Genomic DNA, 11,100 nt, shown 5'->3' on the forward strand with positions numbered 1-11,100 from the left:
ATTCGGTGGCCTTGGCCTCCGGGAAAGAGACCCGAAGGCACGTTTCTCCATTTTAACGATGAACACACTCTCAGTATGCTCAGGGGCCAACGTTCAGTAGACATCCGGCGGGTGTTTGAGATTCACCATCTGTGTGTCTCTCCCAACAATATTTTACTTCGACGTCGGTGTCGCTCGGTGTCTGACTGTGTCGGGATGGCCGTTGTTCCTTTTATCATTTCCGTTCTGCTTTTTCCTCCAAGGAGCGGTTTTCTCTCGGCAGCCGTTTGGGGGGCTGCGCCCACCATGCTGGGACGGGATTCCGCCGTGGCCCACAGGCTCAAAATGGCCGTGGACCCCCCCCCCCCCGCCCTGTAGGACAGCAACCCTCTGAGAACCGTCAGATGCTGGGGACAAATTCCGTTATCCTCTTCCCCCCCTCCCAATTTTGAATGCAAAGAAGCGTTTGGCAGGCCGCAGAATACCGGTCCTGATGGATTTGAAAGGGGGGGATTTGATCCAGCAAGGTTGTTTTTAGATTAAAAACGGCCCTCTGTGTTGCCGTCAATCAGTTGCGATTTACTGGGCCGATCGTCCTTTTCAAACAACCCCTTCCTTGGACGGCAGCCCAAATCTCCATGCCAGAGAAAATCAAACTGGGCGCGCTCTTGAAGCAGCCTTCCCTTTGATGGGAAATGAAGAGCTCTGAGGCTCTTCTCTGGAGGGAAACGTCACAGCGGGTGCACTGTTTTATTGTGGGGTTTTTTATCAAGCCAATGGGGCTTTCTCGACAGCCGGAGCCGAGAGAGCTTTCCTGAGCACAAACTGTATCCGTAGCAGTTCAGACAAATCAAAGAGGTTTGGAAAAATAGGGCTACGGGGCAGTTGGTTTTGGGGAGGAAACGGAGGTCTGTTTTGGAGGGGTCTTGAGGCCGTTTATTTATTTGTTGACTTCACTTATTCCACATTTTCCTCCCAAATGAGGAGCCAGAGTGGCTTACGACGTTCTCCATTTGATCCTCACGACAACCCTGAGAGGGAGCTCAGGCTGAGAGTATGTGGCTGGCACAGGGTCACCCCGTAAGCTTCCGTGGCAGAGGAGAGATTTGAACGTGGGTCTCCCAGATCTTAACCCAACACTCCAACCACCGCACCATGCTGGTTTCTCGTGGCCTTGCTGGGTTTTAGACACAGGGGGTTGCAAGTGAATGTGGAAGCCTGGTGGAATGTGGAACCCAGGTTTGCCACCTCCAGGTTGGGAAATTCCTGGAGATTTGGGGGTGGAACCTGGGGAGGGCAGGATTTGGGGAGGGGAGGGACCTCAGGGGGGTGTAATGTCGTGAACCTGCCCTCCGAAGCACTCATTTTCTCCAGTGGAACTGATCTCTGTTGCCTGGGGATCAGTTGTAACTCTGGGAGATCTCCAGGCCTCACCTGGAGGTTGGCAACCCTTTTGACTCTGCACGCCTGCACTGCAGGAACCGCCCCCCGGTGGCTGCATGTTCTCCAGCCATAACTCTCGTTCGCCCAATACTCCCCAAGGGCCAGATGGCTCAGGGAGGGGGCGACACGAATCGAATCACCGTCATTAATGAGCAAAAATTAATTATTAATCTCTCTTGGTGGCTCGTTTTCGTGTTGGACGAACGATGCCCCTTAGACTTTGGCCCCGTTGTGCTAATGAGGGAAAAACTACAGTAATTTCCCCCCCGCCCTTACTTTCTCCCATCCCATTTGAAACCTGCCATTTTGACTATGGGCATATGGTGCAGATCAGGGGGAAACGATCAATTGACCCCTGTTCTTTTATGCGGTGCTCATGGTGTAAGGAGTTGTCTCAGTGGGTACCATAAGAACATAAGAAAGGCCCTGCTGGATCAGACCCAGGCCCATCAAGTCAAGCAGTCTGTTCCCACAGGGGACAACCAGGTGCCTCTAGGAAGCCCACAAGCAAAACAATTGCAGCAGCACCATCCTGCCTGTGTCCCACAGCACCTAATATAATAGGCATGCTACTCTGATCCTGGAGAGAATAGGTGTGCCTCATGACTAGAATTCATTTTGACTAGAAGCCATGACTACCCCTCTCCTCCATGAACATGTCCACTCCCCTCTTAAAGCCTTCCAAGTTGACAGCCATCACCACATCCTGGGGCAGGGAGAAAAGCCCTGCTGGATCCGACCAAGGCCCATCAAGTCCAGCAGTCTGTTCCCACTATGGCCAACCAGGTGCCTCGAGGAAGCCCACAAACAAGACGACTGCAGCAGCATTGTCCTGCCTGTTTCCCACAGCACCTAATATAATAGGCTTGCTCCTCTGATCCTGGAGAGAATAGGCCTGCATCATGTCTAGAATCCATTTTGACTAGTAGCCATGGATACCCCTCTCCTCCATGAACATGTCCACTCCCCTCTTAAAGCCTTCCAAGTTGGCAGCCAACACCAAAACCTGGGGCAGGGAGTTCCACAATTTAACCATGTAAGCAATGGGGAGGGGGCTGTCAAAGAGGCTGAGGAATGTCCTTTGGAAGTTTTTCCCCAAGGACTGGTGATACAAGGGTCGGTCAAAGGTGGTCTAAATATGGGATTAGTTGCCTTGAGTGAGGCAAGGGATCCATAAATGACCCCGGGATTGTGTTCTGGGGAAGGGGCTGCCAGAGTTGCTTTGAGTAGCCAGGTAGAGGAGGAAATTTCCGAGCTGCTGGTGCTTTCCCCACCACAAGCTTAGCCTTCCAACCCCCCCCCCCTTCCATTCATCCCTGAAAAAAGGTACAGGAGTTCTTTCTTATCGGGTCAGTGCACAGGAAAGGAGAGGGACCGGCATACACAGTTAAAAAAATAAAATCATAAGTGCATCCTCATGTTACGGATTGGGCTGAAGGCGAGTTTGGGGTCTGGGAAAGATCGCCAAAGAAGCTAGGGCCGGGTGAGCCGCCGCACGCACGGCTTCTCCGCTCGCTCAACAGGAAACGAACTCCCTGTTCGTAATCGCTCAGCGTAGAAAACGTTGGTCGGGAGGGAGGACAGAGAGTAGGTTGCCCCCCCCCCAAAGTCAAGAGCTCTCTTTCTTCTAGTTGTGGGTCGGTGCAGTTGAAGCGAAAACACCAGCCACCCCTCCACCCTCCCTGTTCTGTCCCCTGCGGTTGGGGGCCAGGAGTGGCTGAGTTCTTTAAAAACGGACGGTTCGGACAGAAGTCTTGGTCAGGAGTCTGTTGGGCCAGGCCATGTGTGTCTAACCGCCCCTGTTTCAGAAGAAGAAGAAGAATTGGTTCTTGTATGCCGACTTTCTCTACCACTTAAGGGAGACTCAAACCGGCTTACAATCACCTTCCCTCCCCCTCCCCACAACAGACACCCTGTGAGGGAAGTAGGGCTGAGAGAGCTCTCAGAGAGCTGTGATTAGCCCAAGGTCACCCAGCTGGCTTTACATGTAGGAGTGGGGAAACAAATCCAGTTCTCCAGATCAGACTCCACCGCTCCAAACCACCACTCTTAACCACTACACCATGCTGGCTCTGAGAATTACACATGGTCCTCTGGATGGAAAGTAGTGTTTTTCGGAGAGACGGAACTCGGGGCCGTTTCACGCCAGCGTCCTAGGGTTGTAGCTCTCCTGGTACCCGCTTCCGACTGCCATGACGACGTTGGGCTCTTTGCTTGTGGAGCTCTTGTACGAGACCAGCTCGGGGGTGGAGGAAGGTGCGCTCTTTTTGGACAGGGAGAAGCTAAGAAGGGAGGCCATCTTCTTGTGGTACCTGCTCTTCATTTCCTTGGCTGAGCGGTAGAGGTTGCCCATGAAGCAGTAACAGATGGGGTTGAGGCTGGAGTTGGTGAGGCCCAGCCACTGGGCGAAAGGGCGGAGCTGGAGGACCCAGGGGGGCGGAGCCTGCAAGGACTTGGGGCTGTTGAACTCAATCCAGAGGTCCATCATGTAGATGGGCAGCCAGGAGACGGTGAAGAGCAGGACCAGCGCCACCACCATCTGCGCCACCTTCTTGCGGATCTTCAGCCGGGAAGCCGGCAATATGGGGTTCAGGGCGCCACGGCCCCTCAGAGGCCGGGCAGGGCTCCATAGCCTGCGGGCCGTCAAGCAGCAGACGACCACGTTGAAGAGGACGGGCAGGCAGTAGAGCGCGCAGAAGAGGAGGACATTGTACGCTTGCTTGACCCTCTCCTGGGGCCAGATTTCGGTGCAGATGGGGAATACCAGGGGAAGGTCCTGCCCCACCCCGATCTCGTCCCTCCGGTTCATGAACAGGAGGGGCGCGCAGATTCCCGAGGACAACAGCCAGACCACCAGGATGGTGCACAGGATCTTCCGGCGGGTGAAGAACGACCGGGCGTTGAGCGGGTTGTGTACGCTGTAGTAGCGGTTCAGGCTGATCACCGTGAGGCTGAGGACGCTGGCTGAGACGGACACCGCCTGGACGAAGGGGACAGCCCTGCACAGGAAGTCCCCGTAGACCCAGGCTTTGTAGATCAGGTTGCCCACAGTGATGGGCATGCAGATGCAGACCACCATGAGGTCGCAGACGGCCAGGTTGATGAGGAGGCTCCTGGTGGCGCTCAGGCTGGGCATCCGGTGGTGGCGCTTCCGGGTGAGCATCCTCAGCGACATGACATTGCCGGCGAAGCCCACCACGAAGGACACCAGGTACATGGCCGTGAGGCAGATGGCGATGGGATCCTTGTCGAAGAGGAAGAGCAGCTTTTCCAGCTCCTCCCAGCCCAGCGGTCGGCTCCCGTTCAGCAGGCCTGGGAACGAGAGGTTGTCTCCTTGTAAGAATCCCAGCAGGCTGTGGATCTTATAGAGATGGAAGGAGACGTTCATTGCTCTTCTCGTTGTCTGTCACATGGAAGCAACAGTACGCCACAGGCTCCTTTTCTACCACAGACCTCAAGAGGCATCCACCGAGTACAGAGGGAGATATCCAAACCTGGGGTGGGGGGGAAATGAGCTGATTATAACAAGACAGGCACAAGTTGTTCCCCATGCGATTGAACGGTGTGTGTCTGTAAAGTGCAAGGGTCCGTCAAGGCAAGTGAGAAGCAGAGGCAGTTTGCCGTTGCCTTCCTCTGCGGAGTCTTTCTTGTAGGGCTCCCTTCCAAGTAGTGACCCTGCTTAGCTTCTGAGATCTGACAAGTCTAAGGGCAGTCAAGAGGTGTGGCAAAAGGGCGGAAAGGACTCTGACCTTACGGCCCTGTCTAGCTGATCCCTTGACCCCCCTGGCCCCCCGCCGGGTCTTCTTCTCAATTCCTTTGCACGCTAGACATTCTTACTCTCGACACTGTGTGCGTCTGATGGAGCAGCCTCTAAAGGGACTGCAATATAATGGAGTGGTTCAGGAAGATGCTTCTTAAGTCTGCTCCAAGGTTCGTTGTGTGCTCTGGCTTGCTTTCACTGCATTGCCTTCTACTTGTATAACTCCGTGTTCTGCATTGTTTATGACACATCATGCCTGATATCTCCCCCCCTTTTTTTACATTTTTTTAACCTTTATTAACCCAGTGGTATGGAATCACCTATCGGGTGCCATACGCAGTAAGATTACATTGTTTTTGTAGCGGGTGATGCACCCTGAGTCTCCGCAAGAAAGGTGGATTGTCAATAAAGTTAATCGATAAACGAAAGCTTCTGCTGGAATAAAACCCGGTTAGCCTTTCCAGCGGCTAGAGAAGCTAGAGCCTGCTTCTATCCCAGGGCATTTCAATAAGAATAAAATCTGTCTTTCTATCTTATGCGTCTTATCTATCTCTCTAGCGTGGTGTAGTGGTTAAGAGCGGTGGTTTGGAGGGGTGGACTCTGATCTGGAGAACTGGGTTTGAGTCCCCATTCCTCCACATGAGCGGCGGAGGCAAATCTAATGAACTGGGGTTGGTTTTCCCCACTCCTACACATGAAGCCAGCTAGGTGACCTTGGGCTAGTCACAGCTCTCTTAGAGCTCTTTCAGCCCCACCTACCTCACAGGTGGGGAGGGGAAGGGAAGGGGGTTGTAAGCCAGTTTGAATCTTCCTTAAGTGGTGGAGAACGCCAACATATAAAAACCAACTCTTCTTCCATCCATCCATCCATCCATCCATCCATCCATCCATCCTGCTTTAAAAGAAGAGACTTGGACCATCTGGTCTATGGATGGAAGATTCTCATAAGCTACAGTGGTCTCCCCAATAGGAATGATCTGATTGTGGGGTGGCGTTCCATCCTGACCCCCGAATTGCAGTATAGATTCTTTCCCCTTCCCTGGTGCTGAAAGAACAGCTCCCTCTATCCCCACGTCCTTTATCTTTCTCAGACACTGGGCACTCCCCGACTTCGAGACTTAATTCCCTTCATTGCTCTTTTATTTCTCCTTCCCTTCTGTCGGTGGCACATCTCTACGCACTTACTTTGAGTTGAGCAAGGAGCAAGTCCGGTGAAACGGCAAGGAGGCAGCTTCCGACCAACGCAGGGCTGGGATTTGGGAACAGCACACCTCCGAGGCGTTGTTATCGCTGGCTACTCCAAGTTGCTTTGGAAAAATTGACAGGTGGCTTTCCAGCAACTGACATTTTGCTTCTGGCTTGGATGAAGAGGGGTTGTCACCGGTGGCTTTCTTCTGTGCACACCGACGACGCTCAGAATGTGTTCTCCGTTCCAGCCACGCGCAAGCCAACGGCGACTGCGTTCTGCCGGCTGTTGGCTCAGGGTATGTCCACTGAACTTTCTCCCACACGTTCCTGTACACACCGTCTCCGCAGCGTCACCGGCTTGCTCACAGAGACCCCACCTCTTCGCCCCTGTCTGGTACTCATATCCTCAAGTGCATCTCTAGTGCTCGGCAAACCACATCCGCGCAACTCTTTTCTGCGTCCGTGGCTGCATGGGCACCCACCCGCACCCACCCACGTGTGCACACAAATGTTCTTCCCTTTCAGCAAAGAGATAACTGCCACGCTTGCATTGTTCGGATACGCACACTCCCCCGTTTCACATTTTCCTCAAAATACAAAGGGTCCTGCCCCTCACAAAGCCACTGTACCGTGCTGTGCTTCCTTCACACCCACCAACTCTTTCTGTCTATGCTTTGTGCGCGCACACACTTTGTACATCAATCCGTGTTTCACAGATGCCGAATTACCCCTTTATCTAGAGTGCGTTCTCTCTCTCTCTCTCTCTCTCTCTCTCTCTCTCTCTCTCTCTCTCTCTCTCTCTCTCTCTCCCCCTCCCTCTCCCTCTCCCTCTCTCCCTCTCCCTCTCTCTCTCTGTCCCTCTCTCTGCTTTGTGAAGCTTCCCTTGATTATGGATCCATGCTAGCCCAATCTTTCTGCTGTCAGCTCTTGCGCTGGGAACAGCTGGCGTGATCTACTCCCGGCATTTCTGGCTCCCAACAGGAAAGTTTGGGGTTGGGTTTCGGGCTCCAGCTGCTGTTTCCCTTGTGCCTCTTCTTGGCTGGCTCCTCGCCCAGCTTGGGGCTGCGGGCAGATTTCCGCAGCAACCGGTGCCTCTTTGCTCGAGAGCCATGTGGTGCTGAAGGGACAGCTCCCTGCAGAGGCACACCTACCTTACCTGAGGCACACCTTTCCTCGCAAGCCATATGCTTCCTTAAAGGGGCCATCTGATACTGTTTATTTCTTTACAATCTCGTCCAAAAAGTGCGGAGTGTGCCTTTATTTATTTACTTTCACTTACATCCCGGCTTTCTCCCCCACCAGTGACCCCAAACGGCTTCTTGTCTTCCTCCGTTTTGTCCTCACAACAACCTTGTGGGGTAGGTCGGGCCGAAAGAGCGTGCGACTGGTCTGAGGTCACCCGGCAGGCTTCTGTGGCAAAGTGGGGATTCGAACCTGGGTCTCCCAGACACTAGTTCAGTCCTCTGTAACCGCTACACCAGTCTGACTTTGGCCCACAGCACCATTGGAAGCAGCTCCGTACCCAGGATTCTGCACAAAGTCCTGAGGAATTTTCCTTTCTCTTTTTAAACATTTTTACTTTTAAATTTTGTAACCTCCTGCCGGAGAAAGTGTTCTGGTGAACTTGAAAGTTGTCACGCTTGTTCCGGGGCATTTGATCGATTCTAATCAACAGTATCACCTGGGCTTTGGGGATATTTCCTTTGGACCAACACGGATGCTAACTGCTTCCGTCCTGAGCAGTCTGTTCTGGCTGCCCTTATTTTTTGGAGTGGGGGCGGCTTATGTCCCTGCTGAGCATGGATGACCAGACAAGGATGCAGGTAGACATTCATTGGTAAAGCAGCATCAGTGCCCCACGGCAAGCAAACAGGCCTTTTTCTCTCTCTGATGAGTGCATTTTTTATCCCGGCCTTCCTCCGAAGAGCTCAGGGCAGTGGATGGAACTCTTTCCCCGTTTTTTATTCCCACAACAACCCTGTGAGGTAGATAAGCCTAACCCACCTTGCAGGGGTGTTGTGAGGATAAAATGGAGAAGGAGAGGGAACTGGGCATGCCACCTTGAGCCCCTTGGTTTTTTTTTTTTTAAAACGTACTACATAATTAAATAAGAGAGAGAGAGAGAGCGTGGATGAGCCAAAGGTTTCCAGTAAGTGTCCTGGTAGTGTGGAGTGATTCGAATCCAGGTCTCAGCAGCCATTGGCCAGTCTAACCACCACGCCGCCTTCCCATCACATTTAATCAGCCGCAAAACTTCCCCCTGCTTCTCTGTTCGAGAGCCTCGCCCCAAACCGTGCCCCTCTCCAGCCAAACCGTGATCTCACCTGGCCGGTTGGCGAGCCGCCGGGTTTAATGGGCATCTCCCCTGCAACCCTACCCGTTTGTAGAAGCGTCACTTGCTCCTCCGTGAGCAACTGAGGCGCCAGACTGGCACGGCCATGCCACGTGCGCCTGTGGGCAGAATATGTGGGCTCTGACTCACCTGCGGCCGCGGCTGCGCCAGGCCTGCTTTTGCCATTCCCATTGTCACCTTCCTCGGTGAATGTGGATCTTGCCTTTGTTTTCCTGTGCGGTGCGGCATGCGGGCTTGTTTTGTTCTCGTCCCGGGAGCATTGTCTCGGCTGTGTGCCTGGCCTTGTGCTCTGGTCTCTCTTCCCCTCCATTGTTCGGTTTGCCTTGTTTGGCGGCGACCGGGGATGCTGGGAGTGTGAGATAAAAGCAGTTCCACGGGAAGCGTTTTCCCCGCTTGCGTTCCGCTCTCCATCAGAGAGCAAAGTGGACATGAAGCAGGTTCTTTGGTGGCCAAACCCGCCCCTTGGACGTAAGCGACATGGAGGATCTTGTTTAGTGTCCAAGGTGATCCTTAATGCAGAAGAGAAGAATGCTTAAACACATGAAGCTGTTGGTCCATCAAATCAGGTAATCGGTCCATCAAATCAGTATTGTCTACTCAGATCGGCAGCAGCCGTCCAGCATCTCATGCAGAGGTCTTTCGCGTCGTGCACTGCCTGGTCCTTTTAACTGGAGATGCCAGGGATTGAACCTGGGACCTTCTGCATGCCAAGCAGATGCTCTGCCACTGAGCCACAGCCCTCCCTCAAAGGTTGAAGCAAGGCATTTCTTTTTCAAATCCAAGAGAATCTCTCTAGGAATTCCAGTCCTCGGTATTCTAGGGATGGGCCGTGGCTCAGTGGTAGAGTACCTGCTTTACATGTAGAAGGTCCCAGGTTCGATCCCTGCAATTTCCAGTTTACTAGAAGAAGGAGAAGGAAGTAGGTAATGTAAAAAAATCTCTGTTGCAGAGCTGCTGCCAGTCAGAGTAGACAACACTAACCTTTCAGTACAAGATAGTTTCTTGTATGTTTGTGTGGTTCATCGTACAACAATAAGAACATCTGCTTTGCTTACAGAATATCCCAAGTTCAATCATTGGCATCTCCAATTAAAAGGCTCTGATTGTAGGCCATGTGAACGATTTTTGGCTTGAGACCCTGGAGAGCGGCCTGCCCATCAGAGCAGGCAACGCCGACCTTGATAGACAAATGTTCTGACTTGGCAAAAGGCAGCTTCCTCTTGAGATGTCGGGGCTACATGATGCAGCCACCTGTATTAGAGACCCCCCCCCCCGGGAATCCTAGATAAGCTGCCTATTCCTGCACTGAGATGGGGGTTGGACTAGATGACCTCCAGGGTACCGCCCAACATACAGTGACTTTAGGTGTTCATATGAGGATATTCAACTAGTTGAGAGTGGTGCTGTGGCTCAGTGGTGGAGGTGCGTTCTTTGCATGCAGGAAATCCCAGGTTCAATCCCTGGCACCTCCAGTCAAAAGATTTCAAGAGCAGATTTTAGTAAAGACTTTTCCCGAGACCCTTGAGAGCCGCAGTCAGTCAGAACAGACAAAGTTGGCCCTGATAGGCCTGTGGTCCGATTCAGCGTGGCAGCTTCCCAGATCCTTACGAAACATCTATGGCAACGTCTGAAGCATATATTGATGAGCCCCCCACCTCTGGTGGACTCATTAATAAAAGAAGCCTAGGCAGTGGGAGGAAAAAGCAATCTCTCGAGCCAAACTGGGAAAGAGCGCGAGCATGAATCTGAGCCACGGAACAGGACGTCTTGCGAGAGGGACGGCGGTCGCCTCCGGCGAACACAATCGGCCTGTGAAATTAAGCGCCCGGCTGGGTTTGTTGGGATAGAAGTGGGAGGGTTGTGTGCGTGTGGAATTAAATTCACTGGCAGGCTGGATTAGCATCTCCCGCCCTCCCCATGCGGGTTCCTTTGGCACTGATGGCTGCACGATGCGGGAATTTGATGAGAGGAACCTGTCCCCATCGTGGCAACTACAGACTGAATTGTGGCTTCATATAGGCTTTTCATGTCGACGTTAAAGGCATAGCAGCCCTGACAAGGAAAAGAAATAGCTCTCCCCAGCACCCTCGAAAACTCAAGGTGGGATCCAAAGCCATTATTTTTAATAGGAATGTGTGTGTGGGGGGGTGTTAAGTGATATCAAGCTGCTTCCGACTTATGGCGACCCTATGAATCAATGTCCTCCGAAATGTCCTATCGTTCACAGCCTTGCTCTGGCCTTGCAAACTGAGGGCCGGGGCTTCCTTCATTGAGTCAATCCATTTCATGCTCGGTCTTCCTCTTTTCCTGCTGCCTTCAACTTTTCCTAGCGTTATTGTCTTTTCCAGGGACTCTTCTCATAATGTGACCAAAGTAC

At 52.7% G+C, this 11,100-nt stretch overlaps 1 protein-coding gene across 1 annotated transcript; it reads right to left on the minus strand.

Moving 5' to 3' along the window:
* Positions 1 to 3,562: 3,562 nt before the first annotated feature.
* On the minus strand, positions 3,563 to 4,810 carry LOC130492796 (QRFP-like peptide receptor). The gene has a single exon (XM_056866582.1). The coding sequence runs from the start codon at positions 4,808 to 4,810 to the stop codon at positions 3,563 to 3,565; it is 1,248 nt and encodes a 415-aa protein (XP_056722560.1).
* Positions 4,811 to 11,100: the final 6,290 nt, after the last annotated feature.

This window comes from Euleptes europaea, chromosome 21 (genome assembly GCF_029931775.1).
Source record: "Euleptes europaea isolate rEulEur1 chromosome 21, rEulEur1.hap1, whole genome shotgun sequence".
Classification (NCBI taxonomy): domain Eukaryota; kingdom Metazoa; phylum Chordata; class Lepidosauria; order Squamata; family Sphaerodactylidae; genus Euleptes; species Euleptes europaea.

Excerpts from the sequence above, each read along its gene's own strand:
- LOC130492796 (XM_056866582.1), bottom strand. The coding sequence starts at position 4,810 with ATGAACGTCTCCTTCCATCTCTATAAGATCCACAGCCTGCTGGGATTC.